A 25,734-nucleotide genomic window follows, 5' to 3' on the forward strand; every position below is an offset into this window, starting at 1 on the left:
AGTATTTGCTTCGGTAATTTATATTGATTTGTAGTGATTAAAATTGCAATAGTAGATAATGTAATGTGAATTAAAATTGAATAGGTAGCCGGAGCAAAAAAGGCAACTGATCGGCATGCAACTGTTATTTATGTGGCGCCACCGGGAGCTGCTGCTGCTATCCTAGAAGCATTAGAAGCAGAAATGTCTTTGATTTTTTGCATCACCAAAGGTGTGCCATAACATGATATGGTTCGCGTTAAGCACGCTCTCTTAAGGCAAAAAAATCGCGTCTAGTCAGGCCCGATTGTCCAGGAATCATCGCACCAGAAAGGGTAAGTAAATTGGCTACCATATTAAATATATAAGTAACTTGTATGAATTTTTTAGTGATAATTTGTCATGCTTTTGTTGATAATCAACTGAAGAATGCAAATACGACAGAGTTCGAAGTTCATGTGAAAACCAATTAATTTTTTTAATTAGCGTTTGGAGAGAAAAATACATATGTATGTATGCATAGAACTGCATAGAAGGGGAGGAAAAATTAATTATTATCAGTAGATTTGCAAGATTTTTATCGTTTTCCCTGCATCGCAGTTGTCATTACATTGCGTTAAGAGAAGACATCAACAACTTACTACCCACAGCCGGTTAAAATTTTAGTCAATTTTGCTCTTTTCATCACAGTTTCAAAACGTGGAAAGTTATATATCGAGCATTCCATGGAGAATGGTACATTTTAGCAGACTTTCGCATTGCCGGCATTATTAATATTCAATCCCTAGAAGGTTTAATGTAGTCATATCAATAGTTCCCGAGATGGTGGGGCTAGTACCACAATGGTGCTTGTTACCGGAACGTAGATAGATAGATAATTTATTGATGATTGCACAGTGACTTGCACATCTCCTTCACAGCACCTCATCCTAGCCGACTTCCTTGATGAACCCCAGCAGTGTTCTTGGCTTGAGGGATTAAATGTGGGAATGATCTAGCCATGGTGAGCCCATAAACTTAGCCCTACGCCTTGAAATTGCGCCGCAATCTAGAAGGATATGGTCCACCGTCTGCTGATCCATCACAAAATCGGTATGTGTTGTTCGATATTATACCCAGCTTTTGCATGTAACTGTTCAGTCTACAGTGTCTTGTAAGAATAGCCGTTAGGGTTCTTAGGTTATCTTTTTGGGAGGCCTATTAATGCCCTATATCGAGTTGTGCTGTAACCCCCTAACAGTAACTTAGATTGACTCAGGCCTGGCATATTGCGCCAGTGTTCTCTCTTTTCCCTCCTTTATGCTTATAAATGCCCCTGCGATTTTCTTTTCCTTAGGGCCGGATGCATTGTATTTTGCTGCTTCCAATATTACCATTCCCTTTTCGCGCTCCAGTATCGGATATATCATGTAAAAAATAAGAGGAGAAAAATTTTATCTTATTGGAAGGGTTTTACAATGCTCCAATAAACTTTTTTTAAAAGTACTGAAGTTATTACTACTTTTTATGTGATTAGGAAGTTCATTGAAATATTCCAGGCCCTTATATATATGACCGTCCTAAAAAGATTCTTTTCCAGCAAACGCAGCAAAGTCATTTCTCAGGACTGAGGTCAGGAGAAGGACCCGGATTGGGGTCGATACCTTCCCGGAAGAAGAGAGTATGGCAACAACAACAACAGGAGAGTATGGCGCAGACCCGCTGCAAGGATCTGCTGGGAGGATGACAATTTGTGGGAGGGACGCAATAAATTAAACACTGAGCCGCCTGCTCATTACCCTCTACGCCCCTATGGCCTAGGACCCAGGGCAACAGTACTACGTTGTGTGCTCCTAATTAATTTAGCTTTTCTACGCACTGAAGGACCAGTGCTGACTTTATTTCGAACGCCGCAAATGCCTTTAGTGGGGCCTGACTGCCCCTGCGCTGAAGTTTCAGCTTAGCGCACTAACTTATGGCGAATACTTCCGCTTAAAAATGCTCGGATGTGCTTTTAGAGTTACTGATATTTTGGCTCTGGGTCCGAAAACTTTGGCTCCAATCCTCTCTGGCGTCTTCGAGCCATCTATGTACCATACGATCTTGAGCAGACTAGTAATACATTGCACCCGCCCATACCTATACAGCCGTACCAAGAGACTGAGCAGCCCATTACATTTTGGCACAACCGGAGCACTGCTGGACATCCAATCTATATGAAAGCTATGCATTCAAAAGTGTTTGTACCAGTGGCTGGTGCACACCGAACTGGACCAATGTATGCTATATTGATGCCTGCACAAATACCAAGCTATGTTTTTGTGAATAATGTTACTGCTTATGTCCATTTGCATGGTTGAGCACATACAGTACCTACGTTTATACAAGGTGGAACACCACACTATCTACATGCGATGTAGCCACCGATCACGTTGTTGTAAGAGATTAATTAAAATATGTTATTCATAAACACTGATTCTTATATTTTCATTATCATTAAACTGTAGACTGTAGATTCATGAGGGGTGTTCTTACTGGACACTGCCTTCTGGCGTCACATGCCTTTAAATTAGGCTTGGTCAGTGATAGCAGATGTAGGAAGTGCGGGTTGGAGGAGGAAACGATCGATTACGTTCTGTGCTCGTGTCCTGCGCTTGCCAGGATAAGACTCCAGCTGACAGCTGTCAGATCTAGAAGCAGCAAGTGGCTTAAGTTCTAAGAAGCTTCTGGTATTTGTCAAGAGGACGGAGTTATTTTATAACATGTCCTGGTTGTTGATAGGGTTTTTAGCTTGGTCGTTAAAACACACTTCTGGTAACACTACGGACTCATTCAGTGTATGTGAGGTCGTCATGAACCCGCCAGTTCAACCTAACCTATATTTGGTTTTGGTTTTTACTTTAGAATCAACCGTTTAAGTAAGCGATGTCAGCTAACTAAGCGCCTTCAAATGTAGATCCATAAGGAACATGGGGTCGCCAGAGCCTCGGCTGTTAAAGAAACAGGATTCGCCACGGGTAGGTGAGGTTCACAATTGGGTTGGAGAAGCTATATATTGCGCTGGCAACCCATTGAACGGGTTGCGCTATACAACCCCCTGAACCAATTTGGTATTTTAATCCCCTCTTACGCAGGCATGCCTACTGCGGGTATACTCTAAGCCCCCTAACCCGCTGGAGCCATGAGAAGCGTTAGTGACCTTGGGTGTCCCAAGGAAAGTTCCGTCGTGTCTTGTGTTGTTGGGTGAGCGGCCAGGCAGCAGCGTGCATCAAATGCACCATTCAGGAGGATACCCTTGCTGAGCCCAGAAAATCTTGAAAGTTGGATGTACTGGTCGGAAGCAGCAAACGAGTATATTCTGTAATAGCATATGATCAACTTGGAGATAACCAAACGTTTATTTTCCTGTCCAACAGGGAACTGGTTCTAGACCCTGCTTCTAAATAAGGATAGGCGTAGTCACATCAATTCGTTCTCGGGTTACTCGGGGAAATCAGTTTTAGCAGTACTTTGCACTTTTCATACTGTACGTCCATACAAGAACTTCGGATAATGAATTAAACAGTTGTTGTTGTTGTTGTTGAATTAAACAGTCATCTGCATTTGTTTGTTTTTATAGCACGTCTAATTTCCTTCGTAACATCAATCAATTATCCCTTGTTATAATGTTGTGTTCTCTAGGAATGCAACAGCGAAGTATCTCCTTGAGTCCCTTGTGTCTTTGGCCTCTCAGAAAAGAGCTAATTGTGGAGCCCTATTTATAGAACACTTTTCGGGTTAAATATATTAAAAACTTTAATCTATCCTTACTGATTAGTTTCTTTCTCATTCTAGGTAATTTGATTTTGACGATGTGCGCATAGCAACATTCCAAATATTCCAGCTGTAGCTGAAGGAAGAACATAAATTTGCTCAAATTATAAGAAAACTGCGACAACTATCCCCCCGCTTTTTTAGTACCACAGATAAGGCGCTAACAAGCATACTATGGAAAAGGGTCAAGACCAAAGGATCAATATCACCTATAAATCGACTTTGATAGGACGAATTGGGGCTTCCGGTATTATCCCTACAAAACTCATATGGCTCTGCAAACTGATGTTGACCAACACCACCAGCGCAGGAAAAATTGGGAGTCATCACTGAGCTTCGAAAGTTTCAGAGAGGGCACAGCTATTAATAGACGTTATTGTACTTAATTAGCTTGTACATATCAATATACACATATGTAAAGTACACTAGAGTAATAAGGGAATAATTTAAATTGTAAAAAAACATTGTATATATGAATTATTTATAATTAAATATTATCTGAACATAAAGGACGCGTTTCATTCATGGAAAAGCGATTTGATAGAAGGTAACCGATACAGGTAACCGATAGGCCAGTTAGCCGTGTTGTTGTTGCATATGTTTTGGTTAGCGATAACGAAAACATAACTGATGAAGTAACTTAAAAATGTAAATAACATTGAGCGAGAAGGAATGTCGAAAACACAATAGGTAAGAGCGAGAAAGCGAGTCACACGTACACTATTTTGAGAGAGTGCATGCGTTACCTTTTTCACGACAGCAATGTAAAAGTCATTAAGACGATAATTGTTGAACAAGTTATTGGTGACGATTAACTAATCGATTAGGTAACGGGTACCTGTCTTGTAGGGTATGGAACAATTCACACCTAGCGGCACCAGCACTGCGCGGCGCGGCCATGAGCGGCAATGTTGATCAAATAGCCAAAAAAGTGAAGCGCCGCTGCCGCTACATGTCGCACCGCTTAGTGTGCACGCACTTTTAGCGTTATGGTATGGCACCATTAATCGATTACATTGCCTTCCATCACAAATCACATCCCCAATGCGCAATCTTCTGTGTTTGATTTGTGGCCTTCCATCACATTTCACCTACCCAGATTGCGCATTCACAAGTTCAAAATTGCTTCGTTCTGTGCAACAACGTCACACTTGACTGCTTGAGCGAATGAAAGAAAGAGAGAAAAAAAGAGCTAAAGGAAAATGGCGTAAAAATTGCCCATAAAAAACATCTGACCTTTTGTTTACATGCGCAATGCGCAATCTTGTATTATGATTTGTGGTGGCCTTCCATATGGTTAGTTGGATCAGCTGTTTTATGATATAGTTATGTCAAACTTTGCAATTATCGGTTAACTCTACCATATCTAATAGCTGCGGTTTGTAGAGAACAGAAATGCCGAAACAAAATGATGTGTCGATTGTGTCTATTTGAATCTGACGAAGTCTTAAAACTTTACGCCGACTCAGGAGAAATGATTGAAAATGATATATCAAAAGTGGTGGCTAAGCACCTTCAAATAGAGGTATTTTCATGAATATATACACAAGCCAAACTCCTTAGAAATTTAAAAAAATTCTTGGCAGATATGTTTCGACGATGAGATATCTAATGTAATATGCTTGAAATGTTGGGGCTACCTCAGTGTGTTCCACAAGTTTTGGTTGAGTATAGAGGACAAGCAGAGGACCCTAAATAGCCAGTTGGAATATATGGAAAATAAAGAGGATGTTGTGACCGAAGACATAATAGTGGCTGAAGAACCAGATTTAAATTTAGAAAATGTAGTTATTGAATTGTGTTCAGCGGCTGAGCTTGATTGTTACGTCGAAGAAGATACGGTCGCCTCTGAGACTCATTTAATTGCTCGCGAAGTAGATGACTCAATAACCGATCAAGATTCATTGATAACGGAATACTTATTTGAGGAAATTGGTATGTCAGATGAAACGACATAACATTTGATGGTAATAACCTACAACAGTTTCGCGTCTATCGAAAGAGGTTCCCGAAAAACCCATAAATTACCGGACCTCTCCGAAACATGGGGTGGGATTTTTAGTATTTTTGCGCAGAACTCCTTTCTGCATTATATACCAGCCTTGTTGAAGTTGTTGTAGCAGTGCTATGCCCCTTCTAATAGTCGCAACCGATCACAAATTGTCATCAATAACCCCCAAAGTGAGTTCAAGCAAACTTGCAGTTTTAACAAGGGTGGACCAGAGTGTGGTGTTTTAGATGTTTGATTTCGTGTGCGGAAACATTACAACCAGGACGAACATTATGTATGTCGGGGTTGATCATGAAATGGACTATCTCCGTGATCTTCCTTGTTAACACGGTAGAGTTTAACTGCAGTATTCTGAAGTGCAACGGAGAAAACGTTGACAAACTGCGGGATGTCCCTGGGCGTGAACAGCGAAGTGCCACAAAAGATTTGTTACGGGGACAAGGGGTTTGGTGTGTAACCCAGAACATCCCGTGCGATGTAACCATCCCTTACACGTGACACACTGGCAAGAGTGTGGCCTTCCTAAAAAGATTCTTTTCCGGCACACGCAGCAAACCCGTTTCGCTGGACCGGGATCAGGTACTGGCCCCGGATTGGGCTCGTTACCTTCCTGGAGAAAGAGAATATGGCGCAGTTCCGCTGCAAGGGACCTTTGGGAGGATGATAACTTGAGGAAGGGACGCATCAAATTAAATGGGGTTACATTGAAATGACAGAACTGGGAAGAATCCCGAGTCGCTACGGTACATAGAATCGGCTGCCTTGGGAAGCGTATTGCCAGATCAAAATGGAATCGCTCCAAAATCTCTTGGTACACAATTTTTCCCTGTGTATAACATAATTACAGGAACCGAAAGCAACTTTAAACTTCAAATATCTCCTTACAAAGCTTCTTTTCCGCCTTTAAATTATTGTTGCAGAGATCTAGGCCGTCGTTCGACACCTCTCCGCATATTTTTGGACTCGTATTAGCAGTCGATTCAATGGGTTGATAAGCACAATACATTGCTTTATAGCCCAATTGTCAACCTCACCTACGCGAAGGGGAATACAAATATGAATGTATCATACAGATATTAAGCAAGCAAGGCTGTGGCGACCACAAGTTTCTCATGGAATAGGGGGCAGTCTAAAAGGTTTAATGTGTTGTTGTAGCAGTGGGTTACGCTGAAATGACAGCCCTTGATCGGGAAAAATCCCGAGTCGCTCCGATGCATAGAACCGGCTGCCTCGGAAGGCGGGTTTAATGTGGTCATATTAATCCTTCCCGAGATGGTTGAGCTAGTACCTTAGTGGTGCATTGTAACCTGAACGTACAAATCCGGCAAAGGATTAACAACATCGATAACACTCCCCAAAACTTTCGGGGAGTGTCTATCGTTAATAACATTCCGTGAACGTTCTGAGTGCAATATAACGGCCAACCTGCAATTTTCTCCTGTGGCGTGTAACAATAGTTTGGTCGACATTGTTCAAATGAGAACTTGTAGACGAGCTCTTTAAACTTCACAAAACTCCACTTTCTCTATTCGTTAAAATTGAATAATGGTTGACCGTTTCAAAGGCTTTTGAAACGTCAAGCGGTATCTGGGTGTTTACTCCGCTAGCAAAATACAAAGAATTCGAAATATGTTGCGGGATGATGCCCCATATCCCGACGACTTGGAGAACTTGAAGAAAATAGGACTTTTGTCACGGAGATAGGTACCCAAAATACCCACAGACCCAATTACTAGCTACATTAGATGAAAAAATTGCTCCGCATGTAGTATATACTCTTTTAGATATGTTTGAAGTATATAAAATTAGCATAATAATCCTGTGTGTCATGAACCTTCTCAACATTTTTATAGACATAACCTCGAAAGAGTCTGAAACACAAAAGGGAACAAATGCTGTTGAACAGAATCATCAAACCAAACAATTAACACAAAAAGTCACCAACGAAACCTATGCCGAAAACAAAACAACGAAAAGAGGCCGTCCAAGGAAACACCACAATAAAAATGAGGAAGATAAGCACTCATCCAAGCATTCCGAAACATTCAAGTACGTATTTTCGCCATTTATTTATACTCAGTTGTATTAGCTCAAGACTTATTAAAACCAGCGTTACCGGTTGTGTCAATGGGTGGGACCACTCACAAATTATTATCAAAGTCCTCTCACGAGAGAATAGCTTAAGCTGCAACCGTGTTAACTTTTATATTGACAGTCAAGCAGCAATTAAGGCAATAATCTCGCATAGCACAGCATCTAAATGCGTGTTAGAGTGTAAGCAGTCTCTGGAGAGAATCGGGACAGGGAGAAGCATACATCTATATTGGGTCCCAGGGCATATGGGAATAGATGGGAATGAAAAAGCGGACGAATTAGCTAAAAAGGGCGCATCCCTTGAAGCTTGCTCCGTAGACGTCCCAATTAGATTGGGCGAGATTAAGCGAAGGCGAGAGGTGCACATGATCGACCAAGCAGAAAAGGCGTGGGTTCAAGCGCGGGGCTGTAAAGTGTCGAAGATTTTGTGTAGGTCTTACAACCTTAGACTAACACAGTTGCTTCTATCATTAAAAAGAGAGGACTGTAGACTCATGACGGGTATTCTGGCTGGACACTGCCTTCTGGCGTCACATGCCTTTAAATTAGGCTTGGTCAGTGATAGCAGGTGTAGGAAGTGCGGGTTGGAGGAGGAAACGATCGAGCACGTTCTGTGCTCGTGCCCTGCACTTGCCAGGCTAAGACTCCAGCTATTAGGAGTGATACAGCTGTCAGATCTAGAAGCAGCAAGTGGCTTAAGTCCTAGGAAGCTTCTAGTATTTGCCGAGAGGACGGAGTTATTTTATAACATAGGTCCTGGTTTTTGATAGGGTTTTTCAGTTTGGTCGTTAAAACAAACTTCTGGTAACACTACGGACTCAATCAGTCTATGTGAGGTCCTCATGGACCGGCCAGTTCAACCTACCTACCTCTCACGAAGTCCAAGGAAACTAGCTGTTTCAATAGGGGTGGACCATAGAGATGTTGGTTTTAGAGGCGTAGGCTCTACATTACAATTGAACAGATGGTTGGTGTCATGTGGGGACACATCGCATGCAGGACATTTTTACGTAAGAGTTCGACCTGTTACAGTATCCAGAAGGATGTTGGGCCATGGCAAAGGCGTTTACCTATTCTTTGTGAATTTTATCAAGGCTTCCTTACGCTTGTCTGGATCAAACGGCTGTTTTGGCAGGAACTCATCACTATGTTTATGAAAATGTCCCCTTAATCCTCTTGGAAGCGGGGCTAGATCAATAAGTTGTTTTCCAAGGTGTCCAGGTTTGTGACAATTAGGCAAAAACTGTCCAGTATTTAATGTTGAGCTCTTTGCCCTCACTGTTAACATGCTTGGGGTCAAAAAGAGACGTCACGTGTCAGTTCTGATGGCAGCATTTTGACAGGCCTGCGGCTTTTTCAGTATCGGGTTTTAAGACCAGGGGACTATACTGGTGACGCCTAGCACATGAGCGACTGGTCAGTTACTTTCTTTATCTTTTCCCCCAAGTGCTGCCGCAAATCGACATTAGGATTTCGTTATGGCTTTGTACTTTAGATACAACTTTGGTAGAATGCGCCTTGAAGGTGAGAGTATTATCGAACGTTACTCCTAAGATCTGGCGGTGACTGACAGTCGTTAGCGTAGCATCATCGACGTGAAGTCCAATATGTGCGCCATCTGTTCCTTCCACGTCGTAAACAGAGTGGCCGTGGATTTGGTCGGTGATAATGCCAGGTTGCGCGAAGTGAAGAAGCCAGAAAGACTGGGGAGATAGATACCGCCGGAGCGTCTCGGGACTTTTCCCGGCCAAGAGCTGTAATTTCAGTGTAACCCCATTTAATTTGTTGCGTTCCTCCTACAAATTATCATCCTCCGAGCAGATCCTTGCAGCGGGACTGCGCCATATTATCCTACTCCAGAAAGATATCGAACCCAATCCGGGGCCATTACCTGATCCCGGTCCAGAGAAATGGTTTTTAGGACGGTCACATTCTTACCCGTGTGTCGCGTGGGATCGTTACACCGTGCGGGATGTTCAGGGCTAGACCCGCTTCCCAAGGCAGTCGGTTCTATGTACCGGAGCGACTCGGGATTTTTCCCGACCAAGGACTGTCATTTCAGTGTAACCCCCCAACCCCCCAAAACCCGTCGTCCCCGTAACTTTTACAAATCTTTTGTGGCACCTTGCTGTTCACGCCTAAGGGCGTCCCGTAGTCTGCGCCTCAGTGCCACCAGCTCATACGGTCGCTCGTTCCCATAACTTCTCCCCCTCTTTCCGGCACTAGCACGCGAGTAGGTCAGGGAAACAGACTCTCAGTCTCTTGCCTTGGACGGGGCCACTTTCAAAGATGTTCTGGATTCAGCGATGGCTTTGCAGAGCTGCTCGGGGTCTAACGTCCACAGAAAATATCGCGAGAGTGGAAATGGGGGCGGACTCGCCCTTATCACCCACCACTCAGTGCAATATAATCTATTCGACCCCGACATCGGCGGCAGGGACAGTGTTGTGAAACGTCAAGGCATATTTGTCCCGTCAGGCGATGTAAACTTAGAAATCGTCAACATCTCTGTTGTTGTTTTTGTTGTTGTTGTAGCAGTGCTTCGCCCCACCTAATAGTTGCGACCGATCACAAATTGTCATCAATATCCTCTAACGCGAGTCCAAGGAAACTTGCTGTTTCAACAGGGGTGGACCATAATGAAAGGGGTGTTAGAGGCGTTGCTTCCACATTACAATTAAAGAGATGGTTGGTGTCATGTGGGGACACATTGCAAGCGGGGCATACATTTTGTATATCGGGGTTGATTCTGGACAAGTAAGAATTTAACCTGTTACAGCATCAAGAACGAAGTTGGGCCAGGGTGACTCGCGTTTCCCTGGGGAGTATGCGTTCCTCTTCCGCAAGTTTTGGGTATTGTTCTTTGAGTACTGGATTCACCGGGCAATTCCTGGCATAAAGGCCTGACGCCTGTTTGTGGAGTTCACCAAGGACCTGCTTGTGTTTTTTTGCTGAGTTCTCAGATGTCGTATTTCCTCAAAATGCTTTCGGAGATGACTCCTTAAGTCCCCAGGCGGTGTTGGCTCATCTATCAGATGTCTGTTGGGATGCCCAGGTTTCTGGGTATTCAACAGGAACTGTTTGGTTAGCATCTCATTTCTCTCCCTGATGGGGAGTATTCTCACCTCATTATGTAGATTGTGTTCTGGATACATAAGAAGACAGCCCGTAGCGGTTCTGAGAGCAGTATTTTGGTAGGCCTGTAGCTTCTTCCAGTGGATAATTTTTAGGCTTGGCGACCATATAGGGGACGCGTAGCATGCAATCGGCTGCCCAATTGCTTTGTATGTGGTAATGAGCGTTTCTTTGTCTTTTCCCCAAGTATGGCCAGCAAGGGATTTGAAGATTTTATTACGGCTCTGGATTTTCGGTACAATTACGGCTGCATGCTCACCAAAATGTAGATACTGATCAAACGTCACACCCACGATTTTGGGGTGTAGGACAGTCGGTAGCGTAGTGCCATCGACGTGGATGTTCAAAACGGTCGACATTTGCGACGTCCATGTTGTAAATAAGGTCGCGGAGGATTTAGTCGGTGATAATGTCAGGTTTCGCGAGGCGAAAAAACTGGAGAGATCAGGGAGGTAGCCGTTTATTCTGTTGCAAAGCTCATCGATCTGTGGGCCTGTGCCTGTGGCCATTATTGTGCAGTCATCGGCGTAGGAAACGATAGTGACTCCTTCTGGTGGCGAAGGTAGCTTAGATATGTAGAAATTAAATATAAATTAAACAAAAGTGGGGATAGGACACCACCCTGTGGCACCCCTTGTTTAATTCTTCTTGGTTTTGATGTTTCATTTCTAAATTGCACCGATGCCTGTCGACCACCCAGATAATTTGCGGTCCACCTTTTAAGACATGAGGGAAGGGTAGACCCTTCCAGGTCTTGCAGTAACGTGTCATGGTTGACCGTATCAAAAGCTTTTGATAGGTCTAGCGCAACGAGTACTGTTTTATGGTGGGGGTTTCGATTTAAACCGCAATTTATCTGGGTGCTGATGGCATTTAGCGCGGTGGTGGTGCTATGGAGTTTTCTGAAGCCGTGCTGATGAGAGGCTAGCTGCAAATTTGCTTTGAAGTAGGGGAAAAAAATAGCTTCAAGCGTCTTGGCCCCTGACGATAGGAGAGATATCGGGCGATATTACTCCTATGTTAGCTGGTTTCCCAGGCTTGTCAACATCTCTCCTGTCACCTGTTGCCGCACTACTCACTGGCAAAAATCGCATTATCCTAGGCCATTTCAATGCCTACTATGATCTGTGGCATTCTGATATAGAGGCCGACAGCAGAGGCGAGATGTTGGCGGACCAAATAGACGACTTCCTGCACATTAAACGGGACGCCCCCACACATATGGTAAGAAGACGTCACAGTTTGCAGGATATCTCCATCATGAGCGCAGGACTTCTTCACTGCGTCAACTGGCAGCCGATGGTAACATTGGCATCCAAACGCCTACCCACATTCCTGTCCCTCGAGTGATGTGCTGATTTCATCCCCATTGAAAAACGCACTATCGTCAATTTCAAAAAAGGAAAGTGGGAAGATTACAAAACTTATACAGACAATAGCTTTGTTGTCCTCCATATTCCGACTGATGCCCGTCAAGGGGGGCAGGGTTATCGAATCCGCGTCGTCTCGCTTCATTCCCGCCGGAAGAATCCCGGAAATCCGGCAACATTTTCCAGCGGAGGCCGAAACTCTAGCGAGCGAACGTGACCTTACAAGCGAGTGAAATGGGAGGAGCACTTAAATAATTGTAACCTCTCTGCCGGTGTGGGTAAGCTATGGGCCACCGTAAAGTCCCTATCGAACCCGACTAAGCTTAATGACAAAATATCCATCGCCTTCGGCGATAAAGGTATTTCGCAGTTGACAAAGCCAGACGTCGAGCCAGCAGACGCGCCCGCGTTTCCCTAATTACCATCACCGCCAAAGAGGTTGAGGATGCCATCATTCATGCTACAAAATCTAAAGCAGTAGGCATAGCAGACGGCACAGCCATGCCGATGCTCAAAAACTTGGCATGGCTTTCGAAAACTACATAGCGCCACCACCACACTAAACGTCATTAACCCGCAGATAAATTGCGGATTTTATCAAAACCCCCACCATAGAACAGTACTCGTTGCGCTAGACTTATCAAAAACTTTTGATACAGTCAATCGCGGAACGTTACTGCAATACTTGGAAGGGTCCTCTCTTCCTCCAAGTCTGCGAAGATGGACCGCAAATTATCTGTCTGGCCGGCAATCATCGGTGCAATTCAGGAACATAACATTTAAACCCAGAAAATTAAACCACAGGGCGGTGTCCTATCCCCGGTTATATTTAACTTCTACTTATCGAAGCTACCTTCGCCTCACATCGATGAGCTTTCTAATAAAATAAACAGCTAGTTCCCCGATCTGAATAGTATACATACCCCAAAAGCTATCTGCAACGTCAACGGAGCTAACCGCGCAAATTTAAAGTTGGTTAAAAACAAGTAAAGGTGTCGAAGTTCGGGTGTAACCGAACATTATATGCTCAGCGTGAGCTTCATTGTACATTTCATTTCAGATAAATTACTTTTCTACATAACACGTGGCACCGCACGTTTAAAAAAATGTCTACCCATTTCCTCTTACAATAAAACTTGATAAGTAAAATATCATTGATTCAAACCTATTTTTTGCTAAGTTATAGCTTATTACTCTAGTCTGCGAACCTTTTAAACTTGTTTTATATCTAAGTTGTCGTGGTCTTTAACCGATCCTGTCCATTTTTACTAGAAATATTTTCTGCTAAAGGGAAAATTTGTGTACCAAATTTTATTACGATCCGTTAATTTTTCTTCGAGTTATGGCTCCCGAAACATAGAAAATTGCTTAGTCATAAAAAGGGGCGGTGCCACGCGCATTTTTTTGTAATTTAAATTTTTTTCTATTTATTGTTATAAATCCAATTGGGAAATGAAATACCATTGTTATAAAGCTCTTTTTTGCAAAGATATAGCTTATTTTATGCGCCCACGACCCTTTTAAAAATCTTTTATATAAAAGTGGGCGTGGTCCTTAACCGATTTCGTTAATTTTTCTTCAAAGCATTCCTTATGGTAAAGGCAACCTCTCTGCCGAATTTTGTTACGATAGGTTTAACGATTTTTGATTTATGATTAATAATATTTGCAAAATTGACGTTATCAATATTCTAGGTGTATTATTACTAAATAATCAGGTTTTTGCGTTTTCCAAAATGTTATATATATAAAAAGTGGGCGCAGTTATCATCCGGTTTCGCTCATTTTCAATACCAATCTATTCTGGGTCCAGATAAGCTCGAGTACCAAATTTGGAGAAGATGTCTCAATATTTACTGAAGTTATCGTGTTAACGGACGGACGGACGGACGGACATGGCACAATCAAATTTTTTTTCGATACTGATGATTTTGATATATGGAAGTCTATATCTATCTCGATTCCTTTATACCTGTACAACCAACCGTTACCCAATTACAGTCAATATACTATGTGTGCAAAGCACTCTGAGTATAATTATGTGTAGTTCAATGTATTTTTGGATTAAAAAACAATATACCCTTCTGACCTAAATACTTCTTCACTTGTTTAGCCTTAATCAAATATAGTTACATTTTCTTTTAGGATAAATGTGTCTTTAATTCATATGTTAGATTTTTTAAATCGCATGTGTTAACTGAGTTATTCTACTTGTAATACTACTACTTTTCAATATTACATTTTTTAATAACCTTGCAAACAAAAAGATATATATTTTCTTCATGGCATATGTCAGTAATTTTTTGGCAATACATAAGCTTGTGTTTGTTTCAAAGTTTAATAACAATAAAATAATTTAAAAATTTTTTTTAAGTTAAACGGTTTTATTGTAAACAACACTTACATGAAGTAATAATAATACTAAAAGCTAGAAAATAATTAGGTAGGTCCTAGGGCCTAGTCATCGCACTCCTCGTCAATCTAGGGCGTTGATTCGACAATTAAATAAGAGCATTGGACGCGTCAAATTTCTATTGATAGTCATAAGTAAGACCAACTGAACCTTAATCAGGTTATGCTACGCCTCACATTTTTAGAAATTTCACGCGCCCATTTATTATTTAATTGTCTGATCAACGCCCTAGATTGATGAGGATTGCGGTGACTAGTACCCTTTTAGTATTATTATTACTTCATGTAAGTATTGTTTTCAATAAAACCGTTTAACTTAGAATTTTTTTTAATTTTTTTTTTCAAGTTTTTATTCTTTATAATTGCCTATTATTTCTCATTCTATTTAGTTCATTTAGTGACTCATTATTACACGGACTCTTGCCTCACAATTTGTTACAATCTAAGTCCTCAATACATAATTCCTCCAAAGACTTTACTCGACTCTGCGCCACGTATGCTTGTCCCTCCTCGAACTCCAAAATATTTTAATGTCACTTCTACCGGACTGTATGCCAAATCAGACCACAAATACGATTTTTTTGAATATCTCAATCCTTACGCCACCTAGCGACGACTTTTTTTCATAGGTCTCTTTCTATTCTTGTATGTATTATGTGTTCCAAATATGAGCCAAATAGGACCACAAATACGATTTTTTGAAAGATTTCGATCCATTCGCCACCTATCGGAGTTTTTTTCTTATTATTGCATTGTCATCGTGTTCTGAACTATATTCCAAGTTTCAAGCTTGTAGCTTATCGGGAAGTTACTTAAATTTCAATTACAAAATTTGTGCCAGCCTGCCAAGTCAAGCTAAATAAAACCGTTTAAAAAAACGGCTGCGCATACCCGCGATTTTTTAAGTGCTGATCAATTTTGTAAGATACTGATACCCTTATTGGAAAAAGGTGGCAACCTTGTGAAAACATCCTTAGTGGCAACACCAAAGTGAAAAGTCTTAAAATGTAATACTATATTGATGTACTAAATTTGTTCAAATCGGTTAAGCCGTTTCCGAGATGCTAGTGGATATAAAAAGAAATAAAAACAAGTAAGGACGGCACTGTGTTCGGCTGTGCCGAAGACCTCATACCTTTCATGCAAGGCACATGAGTTTTCACTGAGAGCTTTTCAAGACACCCGGAGCGCTTGCCAAACAATTCCGAGGGGCGACCCCGCTTAGAAAAATTTTCTTCTAATTGAAAAACCTTATTTCTAAAATTTTGATGTTGCTTTGTCCGGGGTTGAATCCAGGGCATACGGTGTGGTAGGCGGAGCACGCTACCATCACACCACGGTGGCCGCCTTTCATGAATGGGGCTGAACATTAATCTTATCCCGTTCGTAATCTCCAAATAATCGGATGTATAAGATAAGAAATATATAGATGTACATACCTAAACGATTTTTAAGATAAATATAAAATAAAAAATGGCAAAAACCCCCTTATCTGAACGATCGGTTGTATGGGATATATATTATATATAGCTCCGATCGAAATGATTTTTGCAGGATATCTTCTGTGATATATTAGAATATATATCACCGAGTTTCACGTTTATACTTTCTAAATTGCGGCAGGAATGACCAAAGTCGTCTTATCTGAACGATCGGTTGTATGGGAGATATATGTTATAGTGGTCCGATCCTACCGGATCCGACAAATGTCTAATATAATACAAATATATCCTTGTGCCAAATTTCACTGACATATCTAAAAATTTGAGGGACTAGTTTGCGTTCAAACAGACAGACGGATAGACGGACGGACGGGCAGACGGACAGACGGACATGGCTATATCAACTCAGTTCGTCGCCCTGATCAGTTCGGTATACTTAATGGTGAGTCTATCTTCTATATTTCTCAACGTTACAAACATCGGACCAAAGTTAATATACCATTTCATGTTCATGAAAGGTATAAAAAGGTGAGGTGGCAACCCTAAGTGGCAACCTCTCTTAAAAATTTCGATAGAAATACGGAGTAAAATACTTTTCGTTTGATACCCATATTGACATACATATCATGTAGTTCCAAAAAATGACCCCGGGTCCATACGAAACCGGGGGCCCGATCCATAGTAATTCTGCGCGGAACACCGTGAATTTATTGTCAAATATTTCCTTTCATAACAATAAAATGAGACGACCACTTTGTGAACAGAAATAACCAGACATCGAAAATATCTATTAACAATTTAAAAGGTTTTTAAAATAATATGAAAGTTAAGCCAAATACTTAGATATTCGTTGAAAACTAATTCAAAGACAAAAAAAAAATTTTTTTCTCAGAAAAAACTTTACAGTTTGAAATTTTCGTTATTTCTCTGATTATTGTTTTGAACAACTTGAACAACTCAAACGAAAATAATATTATAGACAATTTTTCTGAGAAAAACATTTGAAGCGTATATAAGCTGGGTAAATATCATATAGTGCAAATACACTATGGGCAGGAATAGGGTTGCAGCAAACAATGCCATTGTAGTTGTTGTATTAACGATAGACACTCGCCGAAGGCTTTGGGGAGTGTTACCGATGTTGATGGTCCTTTGCCGAATATAGATCCGGTACGTTACGGTAACAAAGCACCATTAAGGTACTAGGCCGACCATCTCGGGAGCGATTTATATGACCACATTAAAACTTCTAGGACATACCGCCCTCCCCACCCCTAGTTCCATGAGGAAATTGGGGTCGCCAGAGCCTCGGCTGTTAATGAAACAGGATTCGCCACGGATAGGTGAGGTTGACAATTGGGTTGGAGAAGCTATATATTGCGCTGGCAACCCCCTAGATAGGGTTGCGCTACACAATCTCTTGAATCAATTTGGTATTTTAGTCGCCTCTTACGATAGGCATACCTACCGCGGGTATATTATAAACCCATTAACCCGCTGGAGGAAACAATGCCATTAGAGACATTTTCCAATATATCGAGGAAGAAAAAAGTCGCAATGTAAAATGTGCAAAGTAAATTGGCGGGCGAACATTGGACAAATTTAAAACGCCACATAATAACGAAGCACGGAAGATTTCTAGACGGTTTGAGGACTAATTTCGAAAATAGCGAACCACCAAAAAATAAAATTAAAATTTCACACTCTATACAACCAGAGTCCTTTAAGAATTCGTTCATAAAAATTGTAATGAAAGATGGACGGCCGTTGTCGCAATTGGACAGTGAAGGGTTCAGGGAGATAGTGGTTCCCATCTTCAAAGCCCTTAATATGAAAATAATCAACTCCCATTATGTTATGTAGTTAATAAGTAATCGTGCTATAGAAATAAAAAACGAAATAAAAATGTGGTTGGAAAAAAATTTGTGTTAATTAAAATTGATGCCGCTACTCGGCTTGACCGCTCATTATTAGGAATTAACCTACAGTATATTGAAATTCAAAATTCAAAATTCAAAATTAGCAGTAGTTGTAAAAACTCTCGGAATGAGATCATTGCCACACCCACACACTGGGACAAAATAAAAAGGACGGTACTGGAAACTCTTGAGGAATATGATATTATGCTGGATCAAATTTATAGGTATTGTAATACATCAGGGCGCAAAAAAAATTGGTAAAATATGCCTCTCTGTTGACCAGGAGCTCATAAACGCTCACCAAAGCTCGAAAATCAGTACCTTTTTGGATGAGATGGCTCAAAATATAGTAGCTGTAGTTCCTCATCATGAAGTTTCCGGACTTACTAATGTGTTTGCTGAAATTGACAATTTTGAAAGCCTTCATACACGCTTGGCGGTATATGAAGACATTTTTACTTATTATCAAAATATTCGCTTTATATCTCGTGATCTGTTTGAATTAGCCTTAGTCATTCTTGGTGTTCCTGATACGCAAGTATCAGTAGAAAGACCATTTTCTTCTTTGAATTTCACTTTGAATGGAAGAAGGTACAACTTAAGCGATGAAACGCTTGAAAAACTATTACTTGTAAAACTTAACTCATAAGCTCTTTATTATGTTCAAAAATTAAATTTTTGTGTTGTTGAAAGACAAAAAAAAGTTTATAAATCACCTTTTTTTGTTGATTTAGGGTTTTTTGTTTTACATTTTATAGTTTTTTTCATTGAAATACAAAAAAAAAAATAATATTTATTAACAATTATTTTCAATCTCTGGAAATAAGTGCTAGCTAGACTGATCAAATACTGCACCGTGCGACTGTCTTACACGCAAAAATATTGGGTGTGACGTTCGATCAAGATTTACATTTTGGCGAGCATGCAACCGCAATTGTACCTAAATTTCGTGAAAAAATCCTCAAATCTCTTGCCAGCAACACTTCGGGTAAAGACAAAGAAACGCTCATTACCACTTACAAAGCAATTGGCCGGTCGACTGCATGCTACGCGTCCCCGATATGGTCGCCGAGCCTAAAGATTACTCACTGGGAAAAAGTACAGGCCTGCCAAAAAACCGGTCTCAGAACCGTTACGGGCTGTCTTCTTATGTCCCCAGAACACCACCTACACAATGAGGCGAGAGTACTCTCCATTAGGCAGAGAAATGAAATGCTGAACTAATAGTTTCTGTTAAATACCCAGAAACCTGGGCATCCCAACAGACATCTGATTGGAGAGGCCACACCTCCCAGGCGCTTAAGAAGTCATCTCCGAAAGCACTATGAGGAAATACGGTACCTAAGAACACAGCCATATGAAGTAACAAAACACAAACAGATCCTCAGTGATATCCACAAACAGGCTACAACAACAACAGGTGTCGGACCTCTATGCCAGGCATTGCCCGGCGAACCCAGTTCTTAAAAAAAAAATACCCAGAACTCGTAGAAGAGGAACGCACTCTCCCTAGCGAAACACGCGCCACTCTAGGTCAACTTCGATCTGGTTACTATAACAGGTTCAAGTCTTAGCTATCCAGATTCAACCTCGATATACATAATGTATGTCCTGGTTGCAAAGTGTACCCGCATGACACCAACCATCTCTTCATGCAATGTGGAACCAACGCCTCTAACATTTCCTCACTATGGTCCACTCCTGTTGAAACTGCGGGTTTCCTTGGACTCCTGTTAGAGGATATTGATGAAAATCTGTGCTTGGTCGCGCCTATTGGATGGAGCGAAGCACTGTTACAACAACAACACAACACAAATTTTGTTAGCAAGTATTTTCCTTGTATAGTGGAAATGTGCTTCGCGAAATAACTATTTGCGTGATTGTGGTGATGCAGAAGATTGCGTTAAACGCATCTATATGAAAAACTTCCTTGTGGCTCGCCCTTTACTGAATCTTTGTCGCAGACCTCAAACGATATGTATGTGAACGCCAAATAGTTTTCCGAACCTTTCGAGTGCACCAGTGATCTAGAATGCAGATTCACAAGTCTTCTTTAGTATAGTTAAGCGTTTTAATTCGGTTTGGAAATGTGAAAGGAATAAAATTAAGTGACCTCTCTTCTGCCAAAAAATTTATTTTCCCAGGTACAACCTTTTTAATAGGCCTCCCGAGATACGCCTTTACTTGAGACCAGATACGTCCTTGTCAGCGAACTTTAAGTCACGGTATTTCTTTTTAAAATTAATGAATTTGACCTCTAATGTACTCTAAAATTGTTAAAAATTTAAACAACGTGACATGAGGACGGACAAGCTTCTTCCTGATGTCACGTTTAAATTTGTAAATTTTTCCCAAATTATTTAATAAATTAAATTAAAAAGATGATAAAGGTTTACATGCATTTAAAATAATTAGGGCAATCCCCGCTTAATTCATACAAACATTAAAAAATCAAATTAAAAGATAAAACAAGATTCCAAATTTGTATTATATTTCGAATACCTTAAATGTCCTAACCAAAAAAGGCAGTATGTCAATCAGCCCTATTCTGCATTTCGACTTGGATTGACATTTTTTCGATTTGGCAATTTTGGTATTCTGTGTTCCAATCTCTTTCGATCTAACTTCGAATCGTTCGATTTTGTGTATTCTGCATTTCGATCTTAGTTCCGTTTTTCTAAGTTGCAAATTTGTTGGCGGAAAAATATTTTAGATCGCGGGTTCGAATCGAGCTCAAGGCCTAACAATAATTTTTTATCATTATTATTGTTATGATAAATTTTTTCTTAATTGAAAAAATTTTTAAATTAGAATAGAAGAAAGAAAAAATTTAGACAACTGCCAAAGCTCGTTGTATAGATCCATTTCGGGAACTGCTAAATTCCTTCATCGGCAACGTTTAGGCGCCCCTGCTGTAACCATTCAGCCATCACAGCGGTTTTTTGTTTGTCTTCATTAATCCTACTTCTATTCTGGTTCGTGCCAATTGATATTCACAACACTGCGACATCTGTTGCAGAATGGATGTGAAAATTGGACTTATTTGATGGCAATGCTGCCATAGTGTCATATTTTATTGACACTTTTTTCCCCGTGCTCTGGGATGTATTAACAATTTTTGTTGTTATATCGGCCTACTGAATTTAAGATCGCGGGTTCGAATCGAGCTCAAGGCCTAACAATAATTTTTTATCATTATTATTGTTATGATAAATTTTTTCTTAATTGAAAAAATTTTTAAATTAGAATAGAAGAAAGAAAAAATTTAGACAACTGCCAATGCTCGTTGTATAGATCCATTTAGGGAACTGCTAAATTCCTTCATCGGCAACGTTTAGGCGCCGCTGCTGTAACCATTCAGCCATCACAGCGGTTTTTTGTTTGTCTTCATTAATCCTACTTCTATTCTGGTTCGTGCCAATTGATATTCACAACACTGCGACATCTATTGCAGAATGGATGTGAAATTTGGACTTATTTGATGGCAATGCTGCCATAGTGTCATATTTTATTGACACTTTTTTCCCCGTGCTCTGGGATGTATTAACAATTTTTGTTGTTATATCGGCCTACTGAATTTAAGATCGCGGGTTCGAATCGAGCTCAAGGCCTAACAATAATTTTTTATCATTATTATTGTTATGATAAATTTTTTCTTAATTGAAAAAATTTTTAAATTAGAATAGAAGAAAGAAAAAATTTAGACAACTGCCAAAGCTCGTTGTATAGATCCATTTCGGGAACTGCTAAATTCCTTCATCGGCAACGTTTAGGCGCCGCTGCTGTAACCATTCAGCCATCACAGCGGTTTTTTGCATTGTAAACTTTACCAAGTAGCGCAACTAACAGCTGATCGCTCAAAATTTGCACACACACACAAACATCACTAATGGCCATATTACGGAAATCTTAGGGAAATTGAAGTTAAATTTTGAAACAGACATAAAATGTTATAATTTTGGAATATATAGCATCTAGGACACCTTAATTGCAGTAATTGAAAGAAAATGTTTGGTTATACTCAAGTATTTAATTATTTTTTCAAATTTATCTTTAATATTGATACAATGATTGATCCAATGCAACTCTGGTCTTCCTACTGTTCTTCATTCCACTCCATTTGAGTGCCTATTTTCACGGCCTGCGAGTGCCTTCCACTCTATTCGCAACATAACCTCGAACTAAGCTGCCAAACTATATAGTAAACAATGGTTTTTTGTTTGTCTTCATTAATCCTACTTCTATTCTGGTTCGTGCCAATTGATATTCACAACACTGCCACATCTGTTGCAGAATGGATGTGAAAATTGGACTTACTTGATGGCAATGCTGCCATAGTGTCATATTTTATTGACACTTTTTTCCCCGTGCTCTGGGATGTATTAACAATTTTTGTTGTTATATCGGCCTACTGAATTTAAGATCGCGGGTTCGAATCGAGCTCAAGGCCTAACAATAATTTTTTATCATTATTATTGTTATGATAAATTTTTTCTTAATTGAAAAAAATTTTAAATTAGAATAGAAGAAAGAAAAAATTTAGACAACTGCCAAAGCTCGTTGTATAGATCCATTTCGGGAACTGCTAAATTCCTTCATCGGCAACGTTTAAGCGCCGCTGCTGTAACCATTCAGCCATCACAGCGGTTTTTTGTTTGTCTTCATTAATCCTACTTCTATTCTGGTTCGTGCCAATTGATATTCACAACACTGCGACATCTGTTGCAGAATGGATGTGAAAATTGGACTTATTTGATGGCAATGCTGCCATAGTGTCATATTTTATTGACACTTTTTTCCCCGTGCTCTGGGATGTATTAACAATTTTTGTTGTTATATCGGCCTACTGAATTTAAGATACAATAATAATGATAAAAAATTATTGTTAGGCCTTGAGCTCGATTCGAACCCGCGATCTTAAATTCAGTAGGCCGATATAACAACAAAAATTGTTAATACATCCCAGAGCACGGGGAAAAAAGTGTCAATAAAATATGACACTATGGCAGCATTGCCATCAAATAAGTCCAATTTTCACATCCATTCTGCAACAGATGTCGCAGTGTTGTGAATATCAATTGGCACGAACAAGAATAGAAGTAGGATTAATGAAGACAAACAAAAAACCGCTGTGATGGCTGAATGGTTACAGCAGCGGCGCCTAAACGTTGCCGATGAAGGAATTTAGCAGTTCCCGAAATGGATCTATACAACGAGCTTTGGCAGTTGTCTAAATTTTTTCTTTCTTCTATTCTAATTTAAAAATTTTTTCAATTAAGAAAAAATTTATCATAACAATAGCCGTGTTTTTTAACACGCGCGTATACGTTTCGTTTGCGCGTGTTAAAAAACGCCTATCTTCGCTTAGATAATGCTTAGGAGACCCATCTAGCGGCTGTGGTAAAACAACTAGCTACAGCAACAGGGTGTACCGAAAAGCGGAGACGCAACGCTCTGATGGCCATAGGGTATAACATATAGCTGAATCAGTTGCGATGAATTGTGGACACACATATAATACATAGAATTAGTGTACAGGGTGAAACAAAGACACATATTTCAGTTACATCTGAGTATAATGCGTATTGAAATTTAGTAGGACAAAATTTATGCGCAGCAATTTCAGAGGTGTATTTATAGTTTGTCTCTTAGCAGTCAATATAAAGTTTAAGCGTAAACGGATATACGCGTGTTAAAAAACACGGCTAATAATAATGATAAAAAATTATTGTTAGGCCTTGAGCTCGATTCGAACCCGCGATCTTAAATTCAGTAGGCCGATATAACAACAAAAATTGTTAATACATCCCAGAGCACGGGGAAAAAAGTGTCAATAAAATATGACACTATGGCAGCATTGCCATCAAATAAGTCCAAATTTCACATCCATTCTGCAATAGATGTCGCAGTGTTGTGAATATCAATTGGCACGAACCAGAATAGAAGTAGGATTAATGAAGACAAACAAAAAACCGCTGTGATGGCTGAATGGTTACAGCAGCGGCGCCTAAACGTTGCCGATGAAGGAATTTAGCAGTTCCCTAAATGGATCTATACAACGAGCATTGGCAGTTGTCTAAATTTTTTCTTTCTTCTATTCTAATTTAAAAATTTTTTCAATTAAGAAAAAATTTATCATAACAATAATAATGATAAAAAATTATTGTTAGGCCTTGAGCTCGATTCGAACCCGCGATCTTAAATTCAGTAGGCCGATATAACAACAAAAATTGTTAATACATCCCAGAGCACGGGGAAAAAAGTGTCAATAAAATATGACACTATGGCAGCATTGCCATCAAGTAAGTCCAATTTTCACATCCATTCTGCAACAGATGTCGCAGTGTTGTGAATATCAATTGGCACGAACCAGAATAGAAGTAGGATTAATGAAGACAAACAAAAAACCGCTGTGATGGCTGAATGGTTACAGCAGCGGCGCCTAAACGTTGCCGATGAAGGAATTTAGCAGTTCCCTAAATGGATCTATACAACGAGCTTTGGCAGTTGTCTAAATTTTTTCTTTCTTATATTCCAATTTAAAAATTTTTTCAATTAAGAAAAAATTTATCATAACAATAATAATGATAAAAAATTATTGTTAGGCCTTGAGCTCGATTCGAACCCGCGATCTTAAATTCAGTAGGCCGATATAACAACAAAAATTGAAAAATATTTTATTTTTTTATTAATTTATAACAGAATTTTAACAAAAATTTAAGTAAAACTTGCTAAGAAACGTAAAAGGCTTGATGATGACTGTTTTTTTATATGTTTCCAGGTCAAAAACAACATGTCGATATCGAAGTCCTTGGACGTATTTGCCCGGCAAAAGTATCTAACACATACTTGAAAGCATCCTTATTAAGTCGAACGTTTTTTTTGAACCTAAATAAGAAAATAAGTCATTAAACTTTACCACTTTTAAGTTCAATTTCTTACAATTCGTCACTCATCTCAAATGGATTACACAAATCCCGCAATATTTGCCTTTCCATTCTCGCCTGGCCATTTTCGTATGCGTTGCTTTCCAACTCCACAAATAGTGCCGCGGCTATTGATTCCAGTTAGCTATAATTTGTGTCTGTTCGTTGGGTCCAGTTATATGCCAAAGCAAGCTGCCGGAGTAGAGGAAGGTGAAGCAAAAACGTAAACAATCCTTGCGGAAAGAATAAATAAATCTTCATAAAGTATTTTAGGCCAGTGCAATGAAATTAACATCCATAAAATTCAGAAAATGTAAACTTTATTCGTGCAGGAATCCGTTTTAACAAAACTTGGTGGCCACGGCAGGGAATTGGCCAAAAGAACGACAAAAACACACTTGCAATTATGAAAGCACTTCACTCAAAAAAATATAACACTGCGGCAATATATTCTATGGTTTTTTTTTGCACAAAATGGCGTGGATAATAAAATATAAACGTTTTTCAGTGTTTTTTACACATTTTCTTTAATTTATTTTGTTCCAATGTTCACACATTCCGTACAAACAGCTGATTTCGAAAAATCATTTGCTCTTCCTCTTCTCGTTCTCGTTACGATTCCGTCGTAATGCAGAATACCCAACTTCGATTGAAG

The 25,734-nt window shown here is 39.9% G+C and overlaps 1 protein-coding gene across 4 annotated transcripts in view; it reads left to right on the top strand.

Moving 5' to 3' along the window:
• The first annotated feature begins 4,975 nt into the window (after positions 1–4,975).
• Positions 4,976–25,734, top strand: part of LOC137249661 (transcription factor grauzone-like) — an 82,222-nt gene continuing 61,463 nt past the window's right edge. For 2 of the 4 annotated variants that reach the window (XM_067781362.1, XM_067781363.1), the window contains exons 1-4: positions 5,028–5,067; positions 5,145–5,296; positions 5,358–5,706; positions 7,636–7,831. In XM_067781362.1, coding sequence (XP_067637463.1) covers positions 5,043–5,067; positions 5,145–5,296; positions 5,358–5,706; positions 7,636–7,831 — 722 coding nt within the window. In that variant the 5' untranslated portion in view covers positions 5,028–5,042. Of the gene's footprint in view, positions 5,068–5,144; positions 5,297–5,357; positions 5,707–7,635; positions 7,832–25,734 lie in introns of all 4 variants that reach the window. The other 2 variants (XM_067781365.1, XM_067781364.1) reach the window with 2 other exon arrangements.

The sequence above is a fragment of the Eurosta solidaginis genome, chromosome 4, assembly GCF_040869045.1.
Source record: "Eurosta solidaginis isolate ZX-2024a chromosome 4, ASM4086904v1, whole genome shotgun sequence".
Lineage (NCBI taxonomy): Eukaryota > Metazoa > Arthropoda > Insecta > Diptera > Tephritidae > Eurosta > Eurosta solidaginis.